Source organism: Oscarella lobularis, chromosome 1 (genome assembly GCF_947507565.1).
Source record: "Oscarella lobularis chromosome 1, ooOscLobu1.1, whole genome shotgun sequence".
NCBI lineage: Eukaryota > Metazoa > Porifera > Homoscleromorpha > Homosclerophorida > Oscarellidae > Oscarella > Oscarella lobularis.
In genome coordinates this window covers 6,021,744-6,045,172 of record NC_089175.1, presented here as the reverse complement: position 1 = coordinate 6,045,172, position 23,429 = coordinate 6,021,744, and the positions used below count along the sequence as shown (strand labels likewise).

The window sequence follows — 23,429 nt, the reverse complement described above, 5'->3', positions numbered from 1 at the left end:
TCCCCTCCCCTAGGTTGCTATCGGCGGCGAGGAAGCGAAGGTTGCTCTTGAAGTCTCCCCGGAGGTCGAGCTCACCGACGAAGCGAAAGAAGTGCAGCGTCAACTGGAGGAAAAACAGATTGCCGAGCAGGCTCAATTGGAGGTGCAACATCGACAGGCTCTCGCTGAAATCGATCGTGAGTTGGAGGCCGAACGAAATGCGACCGATTCGCGAATAGTCGAGCAAATCGAAAAGCAGAAGAATCAGATGCTTTTGGCGAAGAAGAAGGAGTTTCAGGAGAAAGTGGAAGAACGTCGTCGTCGCGACGATATCTCGAAGGAGGAATACGAACGTCTTCTCGCCTCGCATCGGGACGAATTGTCGGCTATGGAGCGCGGCGTCGAGGAGGAGAAATCAAAACAGCAAAAGGCGCTCGGCGACAAAATCGCCGAACGACGTCGCAAGAAGGCGGAACGGCTGCAAAATCGACAGGAAGCTGAAATGGAAAAAGAAATGGCCAAAGCAAAAGAAGAACGCGACGCACTCGTTTCAAAAATAGTAAGAAAATCATAATAATATAACGTCATATGTAAAAGCGTGATGGAACTACATTATAAACATTATGACTTCAAAAATTAATGAGAGATTTATGACATTTTGTTTCTTTAGCTTCGCAAGGCTGAAATGGCGGCGCTATCGACGACCGTTCAAGAGCAACAGAAAGAGGGTCATGCCGACATGGCTGAAGGAGTCATTTACCGCGTCATGCAACAGCGACACACGCGCGAAACCGTCCAGTTGGCCGAGCGGCACGAACGCGAACGAGTGGCCTTAACTAAAGAGGCTCGCGCCGGCATCGAAGATCAGCGTCAGGCGGAACGCGAACGAATCGTGGAACAGCAGGAAGCGGCGCTGATGGCGCTCATGGAACGCGCCGCGTCGCTGGACAGCAGCGAGATGTCCAAGCAGAAGACGATGTTGAAACGCGAGCAGAAGAAACAGCTGCGAGATTTCGACGCTCAGACGGCGGAATTGGCGAAGCAGGCGGAGAAAGAGGCGGAAACGAGCGCTCAAGTGCAGTACGCGCACAAACGGCTTGAGTTGAGGGAACAGCAGATGCAGGAATTGGCTGGGGCGATGAAGGAACTAACGCCGGAACAAGTAAGTCTTTGAAGGAGAACTTGAAAAGATCGTTTACCGTTTTTGCAGGCTTTGCTGAAGTCGTATTCGGACGAGGCGGATCGAGCGGCACGCGAGGCTCGCGAATACCGCGAACGCGTGCTCAAGGAGCGGCAGGAGCGAATGGAAAAGATCAAGGAGGCGAAACGAAAGCGAGATGAAGAGCACAAGCGAAAACTGGAAGAGAGAATAAAGTAGGGTGACAAAGTGTTTGAATATTTTGTGATTGACTAATTAATGTTTTGTAGGACTGTCGAGAAAGAGCTGGAAGATGAACAGGAGAGAGAAAAGAAGCGACAGGCCGAGTTCCACGAGCGACAGGAGAAAGGAATGCGAAAGCAACTCGAAGAGAAAGAGATGGAAAGACGAAAGAAGATCGAAGCGATGACAGAACTGTCAGAAAAACAAAGAGAGGTATAATAGCATGAAGATATGAGAACCTTGTCTAACCTCCTTTCTTTATAGGAGTTGCTCAAGGAGCACGCAGAAAACATGGAGAAGTACGCGGGCGCTCTCGAAAAAGGCAAAGATCAAGCTCGCACGAAACTCGAGCAACAAATAGCGAAGCGAAAAGAACGACGTCGTCAGCAGAAACTCAAAGAACTCGAGGCAACGTCGAAACGCGAGCAAGAAGAAGAGGAGCAACGCGAACGCGAAGAACGAATCCGAATGAACGAAGAGGAAGCGGAGCGCGTGTCGGAGAACATGCAGCGCGCCGCGCGACCGCGAACCCCGACGACGTTCTCGCCGTCGCGCACGCGAAAAGAAATGGAACACAGCCCATCACCCGAAGGAGAATTAGAAAAAGTATTTGGCCCAGACGAGACAGTTCCAGACGCGCCGTCGCAGTCACCGCCTCCACAGCCACTTCCGCAGCCGTTCCCCGTCACCGGCGAAGCGAGCGACTACATGGATCTTCTCATTCGATCGCCTCTCTTCGAACGCGTTGTTGAAATCGAGACGCTTCTACGCGACGGCGTCGACGGAAGCACTTCCCTACTTCCCGACGGCGGAGACGCGTATATCGACTCGCTTGACGCCCAGTGGGTTTGCCAAGGCGAGACGGTCGCCGTCGACGTGAACGCGCTCTCGCCGAGTCATTTCGTCGTCTACCAGTTCGGCAATTTCATCGTGCGATTGCTCAGTCAGGAAGCGTACGGTTTTCCGCGCGTCGCCGTTTTGCTCGCCGCCAATTTACCGCCGAATAATTATCGACGAAACGCGTTTCGAAATTCGTATCGCTATCAACACAAGGACGGAATTTTGTTCGTTCGACGCGAGCGAATGGAGAACGTCGGCGGTTTCGTTCTCGTCGTCATGCACGCGCTTGCTCACGTCAAAGTCGGCGATTTGAAAGACGATACGAATCCTCATTTTATACGAGAATTTTACAAGGTGCAAAATCGCTCAATACCTAATATTTTTTCTATGTAATTTCTTCATGTAGGCTATGAGGATTTGTTGCCAGGACATGTTCTTTTCGCGATCGAAGACGGGTGATGCTGTTAGTCGTCTGGCCGCTGGCGGAGCCGGTGTTGTCGAGACGGCGTTCCGCGGTGCTCAGACGGCGTCGCAGAAACGTAACGTCGTCGAGGAATTAGTCAACGTCAAAGTGTCGAGTCCGACGGAAACCGATTTTTCAGCAGACGTAAGTGAAACGCATATGCGCCTTAATTATTAATTATTTCATTTGGTGTTTTTTTATTTCGTAGGGTTTGAAGGAAAGGCTGGCTAAGTATCGGACGTTTTCTCTACACCCGTCGCTTTGCGATTGGCTGAACAAGAGCGTCGGCGACGATTACGGCGCGACGAAACTAGGCGACTTGACAGGAGAAAAGCAAATGAAACGACGGTACGTCCAAATAAGAGTTCTTCTCTTTGTCTCTAACTAATGTTCTTGCGGTTCTAGGGTCAGCAAGAGACGGCAATCGGTGCCGACGATTCGAGGTCAAAAGGACTTGGTTCAGTATCAGATTGACGAGCTAAATAATCGCTTGGACGCAATGAACGGAGAATTGGCTCGCACGTTGAAGCAACAGGCCGAGTTGGAAGCAAATCAGGCCGCCTCCGCCCGATCCGCCGGAGGTCCGAGACTCGAACAGCGTCGCGACGAATTGCGAGCCAAAATCGAACGGTTAATGGAACGAATTGGAAACGTTACAAAGGAAATGCAGAACAAGTACAGTTTACTTGATTGAAACTTCAAATATGTGTATGCGTGGTAGCTGTATAGAACTCATAGCGTAAGCAATAACTTGATTTAGAAGTACATCATATATATAGCTTGTAGTAGTACTACTGTATTAGTATATTTCGATTAATATTTCATTTCACTGTGTAGTTTGCATGTGTATCCTAGCCATGATGTCGGCGAAGGATTGTCCAAGTTGTGAAGTGATTTTTAACACGTCGTGCCTGGATACATATATGTAAACACGTCACGTGTAGAACGAGTCACAATCGCCGCTCCTACGAAGCAAGGCCGTAGCGTACATGTGCCTAATGTCGCCCAGGCAGGTCTAGCAGTCACCAAAATATTCTTAGAAAGTGTCTGTTATCAGGTCAAGAACAAATTGCCCGCTGATGTGCAGATCACGGCCGAATGGCTTCTTCGCGAAGCGAAGGAACGCCTGCTCGAAGCCGTCAAACCGGTGAGCATCCGAAACGATCGTTGATCTTTGCAAATAGCCAATAAAACCAGGCTCCCGTGCAAAAAATAACCGATGCGGAGAAAGAAAGGTGCAGCTCGCGAGAGCGTGGTTTGAGACGTTACACGCACACACGCACTAGTCAGCTGGCCAATACTTTTATTGTCTTTTTTTGTGTAGCCACAAGCTGTTGATGTTGGACTTTTTTTTGACAAATATCACTTGTCGCTGTCATTGCCTGACGAACTACCAATCTCCTCGTGTCCTGTCTGACGGCCCAGTCGCAATCGAGCAACGATAGCGGAACTCCGTCATGCACGGCTGAACGAGATTACTGCACTCGGGATTCGTCGCACACCTGCGGCACTTGATTAATTTTCCCAAGACAGTTAATGACCGACAAGCGGGCGTCGACTCTTTCTTTTCAGTCTTCCGTACGTCATTTGTTTCTAAACACTTACTAGATGTGTAGTGCTTAGAAGCAGCAGTCTCAGCTTTGATATGGATGGCTGTCAGCACATATGCACTGGCATACAGTAGAACACGCATCAGCCTCAATTTTGCTGTAGAGTACCATAAATCGTAAGCAGCCACGTTCGGTGGCTGCATGCTGAATGTGCAAACGTTTTCTCTTAATTAAGAGTCACTCTTAATTAAAAAGTGAAAACGTTCGCAGTGTTGTTCTTTAGTGGTTCTTGCAGCGGCCCACGTGCCTAAGCCTATAGAATTTATCGCGCGATTTCTGCGCACTCTCGCACGTGGTCGCGTGAAAATGGCAACGAAAAAAAAGTAAGCGATAGAGCGCTTTACGCGCTTCGAATTGAGCCTCAATGCACCAGGACGAACGCAGAGGAATCGACGACGGCGTCTCCGATGACCGAAGAAAGCTCCAAAACGACTTTCGACGAGGAAACCGAAGAGCGAGAGGAAGCCGACGCCGAACGGGCGCCAAGCGACAAAGAGGAGAAAGCGGAAAGCGACGAAGACTACGAAGATCCCAAGGAGGCGAAATCGCAGGCGTCGGGAAAGGAAATGTCGCCTCCAATGGACGAACAGTCCATCTCAAAATCGTTCGTCGAACAAGACCCCGTCGCGTCGCGTCGGATCGGGCGAGAAAGAACGACGACGAGCTTCTGACGTGTGAGTGGAGAGAGGGAGAGAGAAGGGGCCCCGCTCTCTCCGTTCAGTATCCGTGCTCCGTTCGGTCCGTGGGGGCGTGACTGATTGTAATTCTCTTTATTAGGCGGCATCAATAAAAAGGAAGAGGACGAGGAGTTGCTGGAGGAATCGCGGACGTCGCGAAGTTTGACGCGCTTTTCGGCTTTCTCCTTCCTGTACTGGAAACAATTGACTCTGCTTTCTCTCTATATGTATAGCTGACTGTTGTTTTTCTAGACATCAAGAACAGGGAGATGAGAGCTATCAGATTCGCGGACCCATCTGGTTGATCTCGTTGTACGAGCAACGAATCAATGAGACTTTGGCGGATTAAATGGTCACTCAACAACGACATCACCTTGTCGAGAATGTAATTAATTAAATTTGGATTTTTATTGGGTCTCGGAAAGACGCTGTAGGCGATTTCGCTGTTTGGCTATCTGAAGCACTACCACGGCGTAGGTGGCCCGCATCGGATCATCGTTCTAGTAGTGAAATGACCATAGCTACGTCTTCACATGACGGGGGTAGGTGTCTAATAGTTGTACCCTGAACTGCGGGGTGCTACTCAGCTGCATACAGTTTACTAATACTGCGCTATGTCCCAGGCAGTTGCTTCTTCTCTGGACTCTCCCAGACCCATTCACGTCGCACTGAAGCGGAAAAGACAGGACTCATTCAACTTGCTTCGCGGTAAGACACACCAATTAAACGTCTACGCTGTGAGAGAAGGGAGCAAGGATTTCTAATTTCATTTCATGTTACAGTTGTTCGAAATCTGTTGGAAAGCGGTCACAATCCAGCCGAAGTGGACGGAAACGGTCAGACGGCGCTTCACGTGTGCTCGACAGTCGGTGCTCCGCTTGAGGTTCTTCGACTTTTCGTTGATCGAGTTGATCCCGTCGTGCTAGACAAACCGGATTTCTCGTCACTGACGCCTCTCCATTGCCTCGTAAATTCATCGTCAAACATTGGCTTCAAAGGAAATAGTTTATTTCGTATTTCCTAGCTGATTCAGGATGGTGTTGTGGATCCGGCTTGCCTCGAGTGTCTCGTCGCCGCCGGAGCCTCGCTGACGTCGCCGAGCGAGACGCGAGGCACGCCGCTCGACTGTCTCGCTCGCCGCTCGAACGACGTTGCCAAACTCTTTGACTGTCTTCTTGACGTCTCGTTGGACGTTCTGCGACAAAACGAATGGTCTCTTTTAAGGATAGCATTTGCTGACGGCTCCGTCGTTTTTATGAAGGTGATAATGATATGATGGGATCCGTAGGAAGCGGCGCTTGCTATTCTCCAAATGATGTAATGAGGCTATGAATACCTGCATGTGCATGTGAATAGCCTTCTATAGAACCAGAAGTTATTCAGTAGAATCTTGTCGTTTATGTGTGTTGACAATATTGAGGGACTCATACATGTATTGAATTTTTAGACTCTACTCTCCCACTGGCATCGTCTTAGCAACGAGTCGTGGATGACCTTGCTCTCGCGGCCCGTCTTCGACGCCGTCTCGTCGTCTCGCGACGCCGAAGCGAAAGCGCTCCTTGCGATCGACCACGGCGCCAATCCATCAAAAGAAGTCTGGCCTCGAAACGAAACTCTTGCTCATCGCGCTTCCGCTTTCGGATCGGTTCTCCTTCTCGAAGCGGCGAAAGAGCACGGAGTCGACTTCTCCGCAAAGGACGACGACGGTCGAACGCCGCTTCACCTCGCCGTGAACGGCAACTGTCCGCCGAAACAGGCAGCCGTCGATTTTCTAATCGAACAGTGCGTCAATCTGGACGAAGTCGACGGCGACGGCGCTGGAGAAGGCGATCGGCGGCACGACGCGAAATCTCGACGCCGCCGTGAGTCTCATCTGCGCCGGAAGCAAGTTGCCGCGCGAGACCGAAATTCCGTACGACGTCGTCGTCGCCCTGTCGTCGCCCGACGTCATCACGCGATCGGTGAGTCCGATTCTGACGGCGTTGGAAGTGGGCGCGTTCGTGCGGAAGACGTCGAAGTGCGTCGCTTCGGAGGAGGAGAGGTCGGCGTTTGAGCAGTTAAGCGACGATTTGGTGAACGTGGCGAGCGAGCTGGCGACGGTCGACAACAGCGCTGGCGTCATGGAAAGAGCGATTTCGGTTGCAGTGAGAAACGATCAGAGAAAGGTACTGTATGCAGAAATTATTAAGCGCAAAGATCTAATATAATTCTTTCTTAGTTTCTTCTCAATTCGAGAGTTCAGCCGTGTCTCAACCGGCTCTTCTTCGCCTCGCCCGTTCGCCGTCGCGGCCAATCGCAAACGCTTCTCACGACGGGTCGCTTCGTGACGTCGCTTCTCCTCCTCTTCGTTCGATACGTCACGTTTCCCTTCGTTCTCTTTCTCGACATTCTGCCTCGCCGCAAGGCGAGCTATGCGATCGCGGCGAACGACTTTCTCATGTCCGAGTCGCTCGTCGTCAGCTACGCGGCGCACGGCATCAGCGCTCACTTGTACATGTGCGTACTGATATTCTTGGCATCGGGTAGCTCGCTTCCTCCTCGTCATCTCGTCAATTCGACCCTGTCGTCCTTCGAGTGGCTGATCATGCTTCAGCTCGTCGGCGAAATTGCGTACGAAACGGGTCAACTGCGACGGCAGGGTCGACGCTCTTACATCACTCAAATCAGCAATTGGTGGGACATACTTATCATCACTCTGATGTCTATAGGATTATGCGTTCGATTTCATCTGATATCCCATGTGTCAGCGACGTCTCAAAATCTTCTCTCAATACTCTACGCTTTTCTGTTTCTTGCCGTCGTCTGTCGACTTCTGCTCTACATGATCATATTGCCGTACTTCGGTCCCATGGTGATTTCATTTCGGCAGATGATCTATCCACTTCTGTGCTACGTGTTCTTCTTCGCCGTTTTCTTGCTCGGCTTTGGCGTCTGCTTGAAGAACATCTACGGAATTAAAGTATTCAGTGCTCTTTGTCGTGACATCAGCAGCACCAACAACAGCACAAACTCGTGCCTGTCGTTCGCGGACGCATTGAATCAACTCCCTGCAGATCAACAGTCGTACGTGAAACGAAGAGGAATTGGCATAAAAGATGACATTCCTTTTTTAGGTTGGGAAAAATTCTTCACGTCCTCTTTCTAAGCATGGTCAACTTGGCATCCTCGACAGAGCTCGGCGTCGAAATCCTCGATAGCTATAGCGTCCAAGAAGTTCTCGGACTGATCGTGAAAGTCGTGTGGGTTATCTGGTCTACGATTATTCTGCTCAATATGCTCATCGCCCTGGTTTCAAACGCCTATCAGACTGTGCATGTAAGTGAGCGCACAAGCTGCCACTTCGTTTGGAAAAGGCGTTTTTCTCATATAGGATAACGCCGCGGCGGAATGGATATTTCTGAAAGCTGAAATTGTGACGGAAATGCGTCGTTCGCCACTCGTACCGCCACCGCTCAACGTCCTCTATATTTTGGCTCGGTTGATTGCCTACTTAGTGACTCTGTGTTGCGGCTGGAAAGAGGTTAGCAGTATTGCACAAAGTGACGGAAATCTGTCGATGATTTGGTCTGCCTAGGAAAAGAACTTCCACAAAGCGTTTGCAAATCGGAGAGCGTCGCGTCGCCTGGACATAAGCAGAAGCCGAGCTCTACTGGACAATTTCAAAACTGCGGCTGAAGAAAAGGAGCTCGATCAGCCGGTCACAAAGAGGCAGATGCATTTACTTTTAGCAGAAATCAAAAGGATGAGAGAGGTGCCTACTGAGAGAGAGCTAGGTTGCATACTGCAGTCAAAATCAATCATTTTTATTTTTTGTAGACTTTAGATACAGCAAATGAAAAGCACATTGGTGCAGTAGACGACAGAAGAAGCGAGGCAGGCAAAGTGGCCGAATGGGTTTCGGAACGACTGCGCCGGAGACTGTGTTCCGTGCGTCAAAAGATGTTGATTCGGAAGCGACTCCTGCCGGACGACGAAAGCGATGGTCGACTCTTCGAAGCGGAAAGTGTCGAGATGGCAGACAGGACACAGAGGGTGAGCATTGTATGATTGACTCATGGCAGAATTGGAAGGCAGTGAAAGCGTCATTTTAATCGACATATTTTAATTAATTAAAATAAATAGACAAGTGGATTATATCTTTCAGGTTTATACGGGAGTCGTCTAAAGAAGAAAGCTTCTGGCAAAGCGTCCAGGGCTTCTAGCTGCTTAGAACTCGACGCCGACGAAAGAAATAGGTCTCTTCGCCCGTCGAATGCACCAGAGAGGCTTCGCAGCGCGTCACTTTTTGCTAGCGCGTCAGATTCTCCACCTATCTCACTCTTCCTACAGATCTACCACTCATTTCGTCTTTGCTGACGTTCCAACAGAGTTCCGCCGTATTTTCGAAGCGTCCTTTGGGTCTAGAAACGAATTCGCGAACCTCGATTTCAGTTACGAGCGAATTTTATTGGCGATCGCGTGAAACGGACTTTCACGCTTTCCTCCGCCTTCCCACGTCGATTAATCCGGTCCGAAAAGCATCCATTAGGCTAATCGCAGGCTGAGCGTACAAGATCAAGTTGCAAACATTTTATTTCGTACACACACAGTACGTACAATACTCAATGCAGAAACCTATTCAAAGTGACCAACGTATTTTTCCATTCTTCTTATTGTCCTTTCGTCGCCGTTCTTTCTTCCGGCCCTTCTGTACGTCTTCTTCAATCTTTTTTCTTCGGCTGTCTCTTCGTCTTCATCGAGCGTTTCTTCTATCTTCATGCAGCGCGACCTAAAAATCAACTATTAGTCACTGCCAAATTATCGTTGTACGTACCTTTTGATTTGCGTCCGTATTAGCGTTACCCGAGCTACACCGCGGGGAGGTTCGGACGCTTCGTAGCTCAAGGCAGCCACCGCAAGCAATGGCCACCCGTTCCAAAAAGTGTCGGGCGAGTTTTAGCCTCATAGGCCCCCTCACTCAGTATCCGCCTGGACGAGTAGTCGGCCCCTAATGCCGAGTCCCCCGGCGCGTCGATACCTGACCACATTGGTAAGCCGAAGCTAAGAACCAGGGCTTCGGAGGTGGAGAGCGGCTGACTACCGTTTGTAGGAGTCGACAGGAAAGACGTGCAATGCCCGAAATCGAAGTCTCCTGAGCCAGATCATCCGCAATCTAATCGTGCCAGTTGGTGAGATAAGTGCCGGCAACCAGACCGCTTGCGACACCCCCTCCGAGCCGTACCCACTCTGCTTAACGCAGGTCGTGCTCGTTTGGCAACAATAAGACGTATAAGCGATCTTTCTGCTCAGTGCGTGAACCGAGGCCGAAGCCCCCCATCGCCCTGCTTAGAGGCTCCGGCACGGGATTAGTCCGTGGGCCACGCTGATCCAACGATCCAGACTGCCTTTTGCCAATCTCCCGAGCCAGTCCGTCAAGGATGAGACGCAGATTGCTCCACGCCGCACCCACCCTAGGCCGCAACTGAAGAAGAATCGGTGTGCACTTCGCTTTTGTACCGCGTAGCTCCGCCCAGCGCGCCTATTGGTCCGTTGGGGTCACGTTGGGCTCATCTAACACTCTGGTTGGTTCCTTCGAATAGGTGCGATTTTTCAATGACGGTTGGACTGTTGATTGCGTCATGATCATGGTCAGCAATTCTATTCTTGGCACTGAATGATGCAAGATTTCTCGCCTCAAGTTCAAGATGGCGTACGATCGCCTTTCTTCTTCTTCTTCTTCTTCGCAGTTTCGTCTTACGTTTCGCTGTACATTAACGTCGATCGGCTTTTTCGCGGACTTGTCGAACGGCCCGGACATCGTGAACAAACACGTGATGAAGCAGAACGTGGCGCATGGCGTAGACGAAGAAAACGGCCGATTTCGGCAACGACGACGGCGCGGGAGCCAATAACAACGCTAATTACAGAGTAGGTGAGCGTATGGGCGATCGGTTGCCCGTTTTTCACAATGAAAAAGGCGATTCGTCCGCCCGGACGTCGCCGATCACTTTCGCTTGGTTTTTTGCAGCGATTACATCCAAGAAGCGCTTCTCAATCGATAACTCAGGCTGAAGTTCGAAGAAACCGTGTGAATATTAGAACAGGTACGTTTTGGGGGCCCCCCCTGAATCAATTAGCGCATTTTCTTCGCGAATTTTGACTCGCACGAACCGTTTGACCGCTCGGGGTTGTTATACTAGCGTATTAGAGTCGATCTAGCGCGTTTCGTTGGAAATCCGTGAGGTCACGATTTTTAGCATCCATACGGTTTTCGGTCAGTTGGGTCACCTCTCCGATTTTCGACATTTTCTTATAAAACGGGGGGATTGGTTGCATGTTTGACTCTGCGGTGCCAAATTGACCTCACGCCTTCAATTTTGGCTAATAATAATTGGGTATTTTTTTTAGTTGGTTGATATCACCACATGGATTCGTTCCCTTCTCCACAACGTTTCTTCAGTAGGGGAAAAGACAAGGTAACAAAACAGCACGAGTGAATGTCACAGATAATAGAGGAGGAGTCATAGTCTATGCAGTAGACGGAGTCATACCTCTACGATCTACGGCTTCACAGAAACCATGAGCTACAACAGAAACCATGAGCTGTAGCTAATGGTTTTTGGTGAGTTTTGGGTCACCTCTCCAATCTTCAACATTCTTGCGTAAAAGATATTTTATTTCTTATCTTTTTGACCTCTCGAGGTCAAATGGACTTCACGCAGCATATTTTGGCTAATATGTGGCATTATTGATACCGGAAGCTCATAATTGAGGTCTCGGTATCTGCACCAAAGTTTAGATAGATAGTACAGTACTGTATAGTTATAAGACCCTACGTACTTTCTGATCTCTCCTTTGTAGACAGGACTGAAGAAGATGAAGAAGAAGCTGACGAAGAGGTTGACCGTGGTCCCAACGTCCTCAGCAAGACGGGAGGTCCAAGAGACCCGGGGAATTGTAACCTAATCAATAAGTTGCATTCCCCTCAACTGCTTAGAGGCCTCCGTGGCAAGAGACCATAACTTCTAAACTGCCACCCTCTCCTGGGCAGGAGCAGAAAAAGGCCCAACTCACATGGCATGCATCTCCTGACGGAGCTATCATATGGTAGTCTCCCCAGGAGAACGATGCCTACATCACAAGTGTTTGCACGCGTTTCAGATGACCGTGCAAGCACACATTAGCTGTGGGGACTGCAGTCTCAGTCTCTCGACTCATTGAGAGAAGCGTCAACGCCGGAGGGATGATACCTCCGGCAACAGGGAACGACCTAGGACGCTCGTCCCGCCCACTGCGAAGGAAAGAGAAGACGAAAATGAGACGATAGAAATTTTAATTTTTGAGTATTTATTTGAATAAAATTTGCTATAATTTTGCCTACTTTCATAAAAAATGCGAGAGGAACGGCGTGCAATCGCGTGGGACTCGCAGTACCGAGTCAAAGGAACGCGCGCGAGCTGGAGAGTTCGACGGGGAATCGCGTAGGACTCGCGCAGCGTCAACGACGTGCACGCGCGCGCGCATCGGAGCGAGGAAACGCGAGTAGAGAGTCGCGTGGGACTCACGCCACAGAGGTAACACAAGACGCGCGCGTTCATGGACGACTCCCCACTCCTGTCTCCATTACCTCGAGATCAAGAGAAAAAAAAGCATGCAACTGCCATGCACTATTCAAAACGATCAAAACATGCAAAGGTCTTTTTCTCGTATTCTTTCTTCTTCTTCCTTCAATTTCATTTCACCTGCAATAGAGTGTCAGTGAAAAATGACACAATGAAAACACTTACCTTATTGACGCTTTGAGCCTAATTTGAATTCTTATAGGGATTGTACTCTAAAAAAGAAACACAAATTAATAAAGTCATAAATGAAATAAAAACCTGTAAAAAACAAAAACCTGCAAAATAAAAGAAAAACCTGTGGAGAAAATAAAAAACCTACTAAACTACCCTGAAAAGGAAAAGCAGGCAAGTGATAGAAAACCTAGATTACCTTATAAATCCATTGACCTAAAATATGCCTATATTCTAATCAACCTAAATTACCTGAAAATCCATTGAAAAATGGTCTAAAGCACGTGGCGGCTGCTAGCTAAGCATGAGAGGGGGAAGGAGCTACAAGCCTACTACACAAACCGCCCTACCCTACTAGCAGCCACCGACTAAACCTTAGTGCAAAGGGAGAGGACCCGTGCAAACTAACGTAGTCGCCGTGGTGATGCAAACCGAGCACGCAAGGAAGAGACTGCCACTACATTACGCCTAAATGTTGTCCCGCTACACTCCCTGCAACGTACACAATTGGGCTTCATGCGCTGCAACGACCACCAGCCCTCACTCGCGAACCCCAACCCGCCCTCGATTAGACTTCTGGAAACCAAACCTAATGGTTAGACTGTTGGAAATTTTTCTATGCCCACGAGCGCGGGCAGTGGCATCGCAGGCAGTCCGCGCCGTGTACGTCACAGAAAGCCCCGCCCCTTAGGTGCACGCCTACACCACTGGGGGCCCCCAAGGGTTGCGAACCTGTTCGTCGCGTTGGCCTCGTGGCATTCTTTTGCTCTCTTTCGTCGCCAAACTAGAGAAAAAGAAGGAGGAAATGAAACGAAACGAATTGCGAGTGCACGCGATGAGGGATCGCCTAAAGGCGAGGGGATTACGCGCGTCGTCACGTCCGCGTCACGTCGCCGCGCGTCGCGAAAAACGCCGTCGGAGAGTAGAAAGAGCCACACGCGGATCGCTTCGACGCTCTTCGCCGTTTTACGCGCCGCGAGACGGACACGACGACGTACGCGCCGCGCGCGGACGAAGCTAGCTTGCAACGTAGACTACGCTGTTCAGTGCTCTTACCAATTGGCCTTTAGGAATCGGAGCTGCACGAGCCTCGCAGCAGCAAAGAAGTCGCTGAGATGAGCGTGCGGCAGGCTGGGGCTTCCGAGAGGCGAGAGTGTGTGGTCCTCTGTGTTCACTGGAGACAAAGAGACACTTTTTTACACCTCGGCGACCAATAGAGAAGAGCGCATGTGCTCACGTGAAAAACGAGCAGATTAAATAGAGTTCATATCACGTGTTAGGTTTACACTCAAATTTAAATGAGCAATCCACTCGATAGCTGGAAGTGCACATGCATGAAACAAATCGTGGATAGTATAGCAGATACAAAAACCATAAACTACTCTGCGCTTGCTAACTACAAATGTCAGCCTAACGTCCTAAGCAGTAGTCGCGCATCAGTTACAATTTCGTGGCGTATGCCGGATTCTCGCAAGTCTCTTCAGTACTGTCTGCGATTGGCTTACTAGCAGTGGCTGAATCGTTTTCTACAACGTCTGGAATAGTAGCGTACACCGGATCAATGCTAGAATACGCGGGATTTTCGGCCGTGTGGCTTCCAAGTGCGGTTGAGTAACGTATCGTTTCATTGTGAGTGTCACCCTCTTGCCGCTTCAGTTCAAGCTTGAGATCACTGCCTTTTCCATCCGCCGTATTTACCCTTTGCCGTGCTCTTCGTTTTCGCAAGCAAACGACAGTTATCACAATACCAAATATTAGAATTAGAGCGGCAGCTGGAATTCCGACAGCAAGAACAAGAGTCGACGTATTCACGCCACCTTCTGGACACAAGGAAATTAATGATTAGGATAACGCCAATTACGATTGAGAGTTACCATTAGCTGCGTTCGTATCCGGCGGAACAGTTGCCGGCGGAACAGTTGCAGGCGATTCAATTCGAAACTTGCAGGGAGAACTAACCGGGCCGAGGTTTTCGTTGCCGCAAATGAAGCGGGTTTCAGCGGCCATAAGAACTGTATACCACCTCTCTGAATCAAAAGTAAAGCTACTTTGCAGGACGTCCAAGTAAGACGAGCCAATCGATTCGTCATAGTCAATGTAGACCGTTTCGTTGTTCATAACGGGATTACCTTTAAGCAAAGATACTTTGTAACCTCTTGGTTCTCCGCGCCATTCCGCTCGTGTGCGAACGCCTGAAAAGTTTAATCGAATTTCTCTTCTCTCGTCGTCAGACCTGTCTGTCCGGAGAGGTTGACAACTGTGAATCACAGGCGCTGTTAGAGGAGCTAAACGATTAAAATAGATATGAGTTGGCACGTGGTCGATTATTTCAAAACCTGCTTCGCACGTTGAGACATTCATTAGGCCAATTGCACTTGCTCCCACGTCGGAATAAGCGCGAACTCGTATGGTGTAGGCACGGTACGGTACAAGACCACCGAACTCAAATACACCAGTGACGTTGCTCGTGTTTTTGACAACTTCCTTTCCGGACGAAATGGCTCCTTCGACGCTGGTCAAAACGCCATTAGGAATTACAGACCATTTCACTCTTATCCATGTGGAATTTTTCGCATCGGCAACGATATCTGGCTCGTTGGGAACGGTAGCAGTCGCTGGCTCGTTTGTCGTAGGCTCTACGGTTGCTGGCATCGCAGTCGTTTGCACAGCTGTCGTTACCGGTTCTGCTGAACGAGCTGAAGTCGTCGCAGTCGTCGTAGTTACTGACGGCGTTGCACCTGGCAAAGCAGTCGACGAGGTAAATGGAGCGCAATTGGTGTAGTAAGAATTTTGCACTGACCGAAGCATTCGCTGATGTCAGAGAAGCGTCTTCCAGATAAAATGCAGATGTCGCAATTTTGTCCTTGAACGCCTTTATTGCATGGACACTGTCCCGTTACTTCGCTACAAGTTTGATTGACAGAACCCGCAGAGAAACACTCGCACACTATTTTTATAGAAAGGGAAGCGAGGCTTTTTCTACGTTTTAGCAATCAAATTTTAATTTTTTTTACCTCTGGAAGTCATTGCGTGAACAACTGAGGTAAACGGACCGCCTCCTCGACCAGTGAAAGCCTGCATCCACACTGAGTACTGCGTAAACGACTCGAGGTATGATAGAGTAACATTCTGAATAAGAGCATTATTATATATAAGCTTTTGCGAGACTTCGCGCACACCGTAGAATCGGGAGATACGTCTAATGACTTCAGAGTGCTGTTCTCCGCCGCGAAGTAAACGACATACTTGTTTAGTTTACCGTTGGTTTCAAAGCACTGCAGTTCTCTCCATTTTACGAAAAGCTCCTTTCGTCCTGGCACTGCAGAAACGGTTACATTTCGAGGAGCTCCGCTGGGCTCTATGAAATAAAAGCACATCCTTTATACCTCAATTGACCTCAGGTAACGTTACTGTACGTTTTCCAAGATACATGTTAGTCTCGCGTAGCCAGCCCCTCCCTTCGTGTTGATATCCACGCCGGGAGAGGGGCTGGCTACGCGAGACTAGATACATGTATGCTTAGCTTAGGGTAAGGTACGTAAAAACCTTATACCTTCTTCAGAGGTTAAAATCGTTCCGCCGTCTCCGTTCCCGTAAAACGTTTTTCCATAAAAGAATTTCGATGTTACGGGCAAGCCTTTTGTCATCAGACGAACGTAAAAGGAATATTGCCAATAGCTATGAATAAGAAGAATTCCTCGTGCAATTGCGCATGCAATTTTTTACATGTATAAAACCTTTTCAGGCCGCAAATAATAGCTGTCGTTTCCGTTTCGTTTTGTACCGTTACAAAGGTAACTCCGTCGTTGCCGTAACAGCTAACGTAAGACGGATCTATCGCGCGCCAAAGGATTTGAGTTGCGTAGTAGAGCCCATTAACATCCCGTGGAGCTGGATTGGACCAAGTGACTCTAACGCATCCCGTTTGACTTGACGTCATATTTACGTTTTCGATAGAGACAACAGTCGGTTTGAGGCTGGGAGCTAAATTCTGATGTCTTACGTCTTCGCATCAACTGCACGGTAAATAGAACAAACCTGCGTACGTTCTGGCAGACTGAGATGGAAAGAAAGGACCCGGACCATCTTGATAATAGGCACGAATTTGGACGTCATAAACAAGAAATTCTTCCAAATTGTCGAGAACGGTAAAATTGACGCTTCCGCTCGCGTTAATAGAATGCAAATCGGTATCAAACTCTTCTCCGCTGTAGTGAATCTCATACGCAATTGCGCTGCCAAATATTAGAAGGGCTTCCCACTGAACGAGAAGCTGAGCTGGAGAGCAGCTGTCACAGTGCGCTGTGACGACCAAGCCACTTGAAGGCAGAGGAACAGCTACAGAATCTAAAAAAATAGTTTTCACGATTGAACATAAGACGCGTCTAACGACGTTAACCAGTGCGTATTGAAAAAGGCGGATTTGGCCCATCAGGGCCTTCTCCTGCGTTTGTCCGAGCCGCCACAGAGAAGGAAAATTCTTGAAAAGGTTCAACAAACAGAATGACATTGTTCTCCGCATTATCAATAGAAACCTTTGTCCTACTCGCCTGACCAACTTTCTGATAGAAGACAGTGTATCCAATAATAACGCCGTTTCTAGTGCCCATCGGAGGTGGCTCCCACGAAAGGCGAACACGAGCTATAGATGCGTTGACGGCGACGACGACGCCACCGACATTGCGGGGAGGAGACGAGGGAGCTATAATGATTAAATTCCAAAAGCAATAAACAAAGGATGTCGTCTAACCAGCCTCTAGCGTCTGCGCAAAGACCGGCGTACTGCGGATTCCTTCTATTAGACCGTTTTTCAAGCTACCGGTCACTTGAAACTTGTACGTTGTGAAGGGAATCAAATTGCTGACGACGGCTATGAGCTGTCGCGGAACGACGACGCTTGCTTCGCTGTCTCCCGTGACGTTCAGATTTACGTAATAGACTGTATAGTTGGTGATGGGGCCATAGGGGGCGGGAGCATTCCAGAGCAAGGTCACTGCGGTTTGAGTGACACGAAAAACCGTTACAAATGTTGGAGCATTCGGTACTACAGTACGTGAAAAACTTACCATGAAAATATTACCGTTTCTACCGTACTAACCTGGAGGCGGTGGCGTTGTTGAGGATCCGACGTTTTCCAAAAAGGCAGTCCAGAAAAGGAACTTCAAAATCGTGCGTCCTAAATCAACTAGTCCTAACCCCAAGGATTGCACGGAAACATACTTGGACTCGTTATTAGATTATCATTAGAGAGTGCAACGTCGCCTGGAACGCGACTACTTCCTGGTAGGATCAAACTCGGCAACAACGTGCGGAAAGCGAGCAGGAACGAACTCTGTTCTAGGGTATCGGACGATCGACTACAGGCGTCTTACCTCGAAAAACAAAACTGAAGTGGCGCTTGATAGGGTTATATGAATTCATCAAGAAACCCCTCGCGTCTAGTCTTTCAGCGGCAAACAACACAAGCCTGGCGTGAGAGCGACTTGCAGAGTGAAGATGGAGACTGTGACGGAAAGCGTACCTCTGACGAGTGCGGCTTCTCTGTACCGGTTTATATAACGTGCTCTACGAGAACAACATTGATTGTGTCTGGCCAGTAATCTACATTATCGAATTACGACCGGGCTATGTAAAGAAGGTGGCCGCGAAAGTCTTTCGGAGGCGCTCCGTTTGGCGTAAGTCTAAAGAACGGGATTGGTTAGTCAAATTAAGGAGATCTCACGAATCGATATCCGGCACGAGAAATCGCTTTCCCTTGACGGGTTTAGGCTCTCTGCGAAAAGACAAATTAAAAGAGGCTCAAGTCGCGTTTTGTAGCTACTGTACGAAACACGCGTGCAACTTACCAAGGCACCGAAATCTTAGAAATATATATAGCTACGTGCACAGTCAAACTGCTCATTATGCAGATGACGGCAAAGAGTGTATACAATCTTTCGAGTGCATACACGTGTTCTCTCACACAAACCCCTCCCCAAGATACAGTCAACTGCGAGTTGACTGCGCAGAGTATGCATTTGGTAAAATGCATACACGCTCTTGGGATCGTACAAGATGCTCTAGTAATTACTATACCTGCAGTTGCATTTAATGGTGCTCTAGTGGTCGTTTCGGCTATAGTTGGTATCTCAGACGTGGGCCTTTGGGTTGTAGGCATCACGGTCGTTACTGCCGCTCCCGTGGTTGGCGTAGGCTCTGCTGTGGTTGGCGATGCGGTCGTAGCAGGCTCTGTCGTAGGCTCAGTAGTAGTTGGCGATGCAGTAGTAGTCGCCGGCTCTGTCGTGGTTGGCGATTCAGTGGTTGCAGTCTCCGTCGTAGGTGCTGCTGTCGTAGGCTTCGCTGTAGTCGGCACTACAGTAGTAGGCTCTGCTGCGGTTGTCGATTCAGTAGTTGCGGCCTTCGTCGTAGGCTCAGCAGTAGTTGGCAATGCAGTAGTCGCCGGCTCGGTCGTGGTAGGCTTTGCCGTGGTTGGCGATTCAGTGGTTGCGGCCTTTGTCGTGGGTGCTGCTGTCGTAGGCTTCGCTGTCGTCGGCAACACAGTAGTCATCGGTTCTTTCGTAGTAGGACCGGAGGTTGTTGGTACAGTAGTAGTTGTTGGCACACCTGTAGTTACTGGCTTTGTAGTGGGGCCAGCTGTGGTTGGCGGAGCAGTGGTCACAGGCTTCGTAGTAGGCTCCGGAGTTGTAGGCACGGCCGTAGTCGTTGGTGCAGCTGTAGTTACCGGCTCCGCTGTAGTAGGCTTCGCTGTCGTTGGCGATAGAGTAGTTGCAGGTTCTGCTGTAGTAGGCGAGGCTGTTGTGGTGCGTGCAGTTGTCGGCGCTGCGGTGGTCGCTGAAATGACAGTAGTAGCAAGGTTTGTAGTAGGCGCAGCGCTTGTAGTTGGCTCCGCTGTGGTCGGCACTGAGGTGGTCGTTGGTATAGCTGTCGTCACTGCCTCAGTCGTCGTTGTCGCAATCGTCGGGGTGGCTGTGCAATTGGGAGAAAGGAATCCGGCGTCGCAAGAGCACTCGTCGTTACTGTTGCACACCCCGTTGCCCGAGCAAACTTGGCCATTTTCTCCGACGGGGCAAGGCGTCACTATCGCACTCAGCGCAAGGCACTGTTGATTGAGACAAATCTGAAATTAAATAAGTTTCAGTTAACAGACATCCGGACGCACGATACACACACAAGCACAGAAAAGGCTCGCACCTCTTCCTGACCGCAGGTGATTCCATTATTAACCATTCCTTCCACAGGTGTGTCTTCGGTTCCATCAGCCGTGTAGGCTGCCCTATAATTTCAATTTATCTATGCTCAGAACTATAGATGATACCTTTCCTACCGACAACCGGCGCCTGTGGTGAAAAACGCTATGTTAGTGTTTTCCCGAGCCATGGGATTGGTTGAGCCTCCTGAGCAAAAGAGGAGCCCGCATTGCTGATCTCTGTAGAGATAAACAGACAATGATCTCATTATACATGTATTACACAGTTCGTATACTTGGCTTCGCAGGCAAAAAAGGAGCCATTTGTTCGCGCGCAAAATCCGAGTTGATCTCCCCTGACGTTGAGAGCATAACAGCTGTCATCCGCGGCACTTGCGTCTGTTAGAGAGAGATTCCGTCAGTCACTGTCAGTGCGACATTCGTTTACTCTGTCCCCAAATAGACTGGCACTGCTTTAGGCGGCTCTCGCACTCTCCGTCATAACATTTCGACTAAATAGACAATTAAAACAAAAGCGCAAATCTTGGTCCACTGTTGCCAACTTCAACTAAATCAAAGCATGGCGTCCCGTCCTGCAGATGAATGTTTGCCGGACACTGAGAGAACAGCACATCACCGTACTGCTAATAGGCACAAAACAATGTCTACCTCTCCGTTATCGCCCGAGCAATATTCCGTCAAGTCGCACACGGTCACGTTTTCGCGACATAGAATTCCTGCAGGTAAAAACTAACAGAAAAAAATACAGTGGGCAGGATTTGAGCAATCAGTCTGTCGACTCACTGAGCACTCGCTAGTATTGCAGCAAAGTCCTTCCGCACACTGGGATCCGGGCTGGAGCAAGCAAGTAGAGCTGTTGCAGCATTTGCTTAGATCACCGCACTCCTGAAAAAGCAAACTATAGAATGTAGACGAAACAACGCCATGTAGGAAGTAGATACCGCCGGAGTTCCACAATCGCACTCCTCTCCTTCCTCCACAAAATGATTTCCACATTCAGGAGGACTGAATGCCTATGAAAAGAGAGAGATTACACGCTTCAATGTCACAGTAGGCTTCACCAAGCTGGCAGCTCACGTTGGAAGGAAGGTTGAAAAGACAACTCCCGTGTCCGTTTTCTAAATAGTCACAATAGTCTAGCTCGCTGCAATCCGCGAATTCAGTAGGCGGTCGGCTTGCACTTAGGTAGAAAATAATCTTCTAATGCGCTAATACCTTCTGAAAAATCGTGCTCACCTAAAAGAAGCCGCCATAACGCATCCATTGGCAGCATCAGAGCAGATGTCACAAGGACCTTGAAGTAGTCGAGAGTATGACACACAAAAAATACGCGGGTTCTTCTTGTACGATTTCACTTACGCCCGTCATCGTGATTCATTCCCAAGTTGTGCCCCAACTCGTGGGTCAGGGTCGAACCGGTCGCTTCGACAGACACAAGGAACTAGACCCCAAAACGTCGCCCTTTGGCGCGCAACGACCGAAGTCCACTCACCTGAACGGCACCGACAGCGCTAAACACGGTGCACGTTCCATCTAGGAAAGCTACGCCGACGGTGTTTCCGTCGAAGTCAATTTGCCTAAGAATCCGAGAATGCCAATACGAACGAGATTTAAACGAGAGTTCGCGCACTCACGTTAGAAGATGAGCGACGTCGTTCGGAACGGTTTGGGACAAGACAGTTCGACGATATTCGGCGAATCGTGCAAGAGTAGTACCGGCGACGGAGCTGACTTGAATCTGATCTCCGTTATTCCACGTTATTACTCCGACCAAAACGACTCTCGTATTCAGCTGCCGTCTATAATTCTACAGACACGAAGATTTTGATCGAGGCAATATAGGATTGCTTAGACGTACGTCATCAGCAATATTAGCAATCCGGACTGTTTGAGACTCGACAGCATCCACGCTTCCCAAAGCAGTGAACTGAAAATTACGTGTCGTATGAAGAGAGACGAAGTGTGGCACGCATTCCTTACTCGACTGTTGTCGTTCACTAGTAACAGTTCGACGTACTTTGTCTCTCCCGTGACGTCTCTGGGAATCTGAGCGCACAGAAGTCTCTCACAGGCAGATTTCTATGACAGACGTACCCTCATTCGAGTTCTTTTGGCAATTTCGTGTTCGGCGAAGGGCGAGCGAATTGGATTCGAAAAACGATGCGTATGATTGGAATCGTTCCCTTCGAAATAAGAATATTTTATCTTGACGTCAGAATACTAAATATCATTGCGCACTGACCACAAGTGTTTGTAATAGGAAACGTCTCCAAGTCGCTTGCTCTTTCGATAGAGTGCACGAAACTGCCATCTAGTTCTTCCTTGACTGGATTGATATAGAAATACGTATCCAAGTCAGAACCATAGAAAAACATTCCTCTGTACAAAAGAAAAGGCCATGAAAAAACTAAGCTTCTACTCTGCACACTAACTCTATTCCGTTGCAGCTGCTAATGACTGCACTGGAGTTAGCAAATCCGGAAATTCGACCGTGATAATAGCAATTGTCAATGCCTTTCTATAAACGACTTCGATTTATTTTCTTTGCAGACTCTGGCACATTTCCTTGTGAACAACCTTAGTTATCATCTTTCCTTCTTTCGTGAATGATATCGATACGTAGTTCTCTGGAAGTAAATTTCTAAAAAGGATTTTAGAATCGCTCACGTATTTCTTCTACTGAATATTAATTAATTAATTAATAGTCCCACCTGTTCAACTCAAGTTCTAGAACCAATTCCCTTTGGAATGCGCGCAATCGTACGGTCGTTTCATCTACGTGACCACCACTCTTCTACATATAACGACATCGTCTCGCTCCCGGACGAACAAAGGAAGTTGATCCATTACCTTAGCTGTAAAAAGTCTGCCTAACGGCCGTCCAAACTTGTCTCGCGGCAAGACGATTTCTAGACGAGACAAAACCCTCAGGAGAACACTCCAGGAAAAAGACTACGTAGCGTTAAAAAGCGGACGAGTCAAGGATGCTTTGGCATCCTGTCAACGTGGACAAATATGCAATAGGAAGACGTAGAGTGGCTTCTTCGATTCTACTTAGATCTATATGACTTTCAGCGCCCACTAGCTAGTTCCTCGTATTTCTCTTGTCTCCCCGCCTCGCTTAGACTATAGGGTCTAAGTTTGAGCGAGTGTACATACCTACCTTTCTCTCCTCGAGATGTCTCGACCAGAACCGAAGCCAGAACTAGAATTGCGCACGAAACGAAGTGGTTGACACGTAACGAACTCATGGCGAGTTCACTCGTGGGTCTCAAGTGGAGGGGTCGACGTCGAAGGCGTGAGACAAGACGACCTCTGGTCTTTTATTGTTCAATCGCATGCGCGAAGACCTTATACGAATCAATACGAGTGCTGATGAACTTCGGACGTCACTAAAAGGCCGTGAGAGCCGTCGGGATCTTATGAATATGCCACGCAACGTACTTTTACACACGCAGTCGCGAGGCGACGAGGCACGGACCTTGTCGAATGTCCCGGAC

At 49.0% G+C, this 23,429-nt stretch overlaps 5 protein-coding genes and 2 long non-coding RNA genes across 14 annotated transcripts in view; 6 read left to right on the top strand and 1 right to left on the bottom strand.

The window, feature by feature from the left end:
* Window positions 1-3,487, top strand: part of LOC136195392 (uncharacterized) — a 36,893-nt gene extending 33,406 nt beyond the window's left edge. The window contains exons 22-29 of the mRNA XM_065984712.1: window positions 14-538; window positions 650-1,141; window positions 1,190-1,353; window positions 1,408-1,573; window positions 1,625-2,554; window positions 2,607-2,807; window positions 2,872-3,011; window positions 3,069-3,487. Coding sequence (XP_065840784.1) covers window positions 14-538; window positions 650-1,141; window positions 1,190-1,353; window positions 1,408-1,573; window positions 1,625-2,554; window positions 2,607-2,807; window positions 2,872-3,011; window positions 3,069-3,357 — 2,907 coding nt within the window. The 3' untranslated portion in view covers window positions 3,358-3,487. The remainder of the gene's footprint in view (window positions 1-13; window positions 539-649; window positions 1,142-1,189; window positions 1,354-1,407; window positions 1,574-1,624; window positions 2,555-2,606; window positions 2,808-2,871; window positions 3,012-3,068) is intronic.
* Window positions 3,488-3,672: 185 nt separating this feature from the next.
* LOC136190996 (uncharacterized) lies at window positions 3,673-4,313 on the top strand. Its single transcript, XR_010670699.1, has 3 exons — window positions 3,673-3,810; window positions 3,861-3,898; window positions 3,988-4,313. It is a non-coding gene; the product is annotated as an uncharacterized lncRNA (long non-coding RNA).
* Window positions 4,314-4,518: 205 nt separating this feature from the next.
* LOC136190608 (uncharacterized) lies at window positions 4,519-6,396 on the top strand. The gene is made up of 8 exons (XM_065978831.1): window positions 4,519-4,596; window positions 4,647-4,947; window positions 5,051-5,141; window positions 5,203-5,335; window positions 5,385-5,492; window positions 5,578-5,658; window positions 5,733-5,917; window positions 5,975-6,396. The coding sequence occupies exons 5-8, from the start codon at window positions 5,462-5,464 to the stop codon at window positions 6,224-6,226; spliced, it is 549 nt and encodes a 182-aa protein (XP_065834903.1). The 5' UTR covers window positions 4,519-4,596; window positions 4,647-4,947; window positions 5,051-5,141; window positions 5,203-5,335; window positions 5,385-5,461; the 3' UTR covers window positions 6,227-6,396.
* On the top strand, window positions 4,580-5,299 carry LOC136195834 (probable global transcription activator SNF2L1). Its single transcript, XM_065985340.1, has 4 exons — window positions 4,580-4,596; window positions 4,647-4,906; window positions 5,051-5,141; window positions 5,203-5,299. The coding sequence occupies exons 1-4, from the start codon at window positions 4,580-4,582 to the stop codon at window positions 5,297-5,299; spliced, it is 465 nt and encodes a 154-aa protein (XP_065841412.1).
* Window positions 6,397-6,439: 43 nt separating the features above from the next.
* LOC136195756 (short transient receptor potential channel 5-like) lies at window positions 6,440-9,086 on the top strand. Its single transcript, XM_065985244.1, has 7 exons — window positions 6,440-6,706; window positions 6,753-7,115; window positions 7,169-8,013; window positions 8,064-8,265; window positions 8,321-8,470; window positions 8,525-8,701; window positions 8,767-9,086. The coding sequence occupies exons 1-7, from the start codon at window positions 6,440-6,442 to the stop codon at window positions 8,995-8,997; spliced, it is 2,235 nt and encodes a 744-aa protein (XP_065841316.1). The 3' UTR covers window positions 8,998-9,086.
* A 1,457-nt stretch (window positions 9,087-10,543) lies between these two features.
* On the top strand, window positions 10,544-12,250 carry LOC136187770 (uncharacterized). Its single transcript, XR_010669994.1, has 5 exons — window positions 10,544-10,857; window positions 10,958-11,033; window positions 11,338-11,405; window positions 11,466-11,551; window positions 11,791-12,250. It is a non-coding gene; the product is annotated as an uncharacterized lncRNA (long non-coding RNA).
* A 1,730-nt stretch (window positions 12,251-13,980) lies between these two features.
* Window positions 13,981-23,414, bottom strand: LOC136199602 (zinc metalloproteinase-disintegrin-like jararhagin). 8 transcript variants are annotated; one of them, XM_065989841.1, is made up of 26 exons: window positions 23,093-23,353; window positions 22,780-22,838; window positions 22,641-22,723; window positions 22,507-22,570; window positions 22,362-22,447; window positions 22,172-22,308; window positions 22,024-22,112; window positions 21,910-21,975; window positions 21,788-21,856; window positions 21,564-21,736; window positions 21,422-21,506; window positions 21,289-21,370; window positions 21,166-21,223; window positions 21,007-21,109; window positions 20,871-20,942; window positions 20,713-20,814; window positions 20,578-20,658; window positions 20,472-20,525; window positions 20,357-20,420; window positions 20,205-20,307; window positions 20,047-20,148; window positions 19,914-19,995; window positions 18,798-19,839; window positions 18,344-18,403; window positions 18,244-18,287; window positions 18,100-18,189 (listed from the first exon to the last, which is right to left on the bottom strand). In XM_065989841.1, the coding sequence occupies exons 1-24, from the start codon at window positions 23,178-23,180 to the stop codon at window positions 18,348-18,350; spliced, it is 3,000 nt and encodes a 999-aa protein (XP_065845913.1). In that variant the 5' UTR covers window positions 23,181-23,353; the 3' UTR covers window positions 18,100-18,189; window positions 18,244-18,287; window positions 18,344-18,347. The 8 variants fall into 8 exon arrangements, 7 of the variants coding, with proteins under 7 accessions (XP_065845906.1, XP_065845907.1, XP_065845911.1 ...); XR_010673102.1 differs by lacking the exon at window positions 18,100-18,189 and having other exon boundaries at window positions 18,269-18,287; window positions 18,344-18,495; XM_065989838.1 differs by lacking the exon at window positions 18,100-18,189 and adding an exon at window positions 23,374-23,414 and having other exon boundaries at window positions 18,249-19,839; window positions 23,093-23,321.
* Between the last annotated feature and the right edge of the window lie 15 nt (window positions 23,415-23,429).

What these genes read in the sequence shown, in the direction of transcription:
- LOC136195834 (XM_065985340.1), top strand. An exon ending in ACAAGACCCCGTCGCGTCGC is followed by an intron (nt 4,907 to 5,050) that starts GTCGGATCGGGC and finishes TCTCTTTATTAG; the next exon opens with GCGGCATCAATAAAAAGGAA. An exon ending in TTTTCGGCTTTCTCCTTCCT is followed by an intron (nt 5,142 to 5,202) that starts GTACTGGAAACA and finishes TTGTTTTTCTAG; the next exon opens with ACATCAAGAACAGGGAGATG.
- LOC136190608 (XM_065978831.1), top strand. Translation starts at nt 5,462, where the DNA reads ATGACCATAGCTACGTCTTCACATGACGGGG. An exon ending in TACGTCTTCACATGACGGGG is followed by an intron (nt 5,493 to 5,577) that starts GTAGGTGTCTAA and finishes TGTCCCAGGCAG; the next exon opens with TTGCTTCTTCTCTGGACTCT. An exon ending in CTCATTCAACTTGCTTCGCG is followed by an intron (nt 5,659 to 5,732) that starts GTAAGACACACC and finishes TTCATGTTACAG; the next exon opens with TTGTTCGAAATCTGTTGGAA.
- LOC136195756 (XM_065985244.1), top strand. Translation starts at nt 6,440, where the DNA reads ATGACCTTGCTCTCGCGGCCCGTCTTCGACGCCGTCTCGTCGTCTCGC. An exon ending in TGAGAAACGATCAGAGAAAG is followed by an intron (nt 7,116 to 7,168) that starts GTACTGTATGCA and finishes ATTCTTTCTTAG; the next exon opens with TTTCTTCTCAATTCGAGAGT. An exon ending in AAATCAAAAGGATGAGAGAG is followed by an intron (nt 8,702 to 8,766) that starts GTGCCTACTGAG and finishes TATTTTTTGTAG; the next exon opens with ACTTTAGATACAGCAAATGA.
- LOC136199602 (XM_065989834.1), bottom strand. An exon ending in AACAACGCCACCGCCTCCAG is followed by an intron (nt 17,767 to 17,820) that starts GTTAGTACGGTA and finishes CACGTACTGTAG; the next exon opens with TACCGAATGCTCCAACATTT. An exon ending in TGACATCAGCGAATGCTTCG is followed by an intron (nt 15,461 to 15,522) that starts GTCAGTGCAAAA and finishes CTGCTTTGCCAG; the next exon opens with GTGCAACGCCGTCAGTAACT.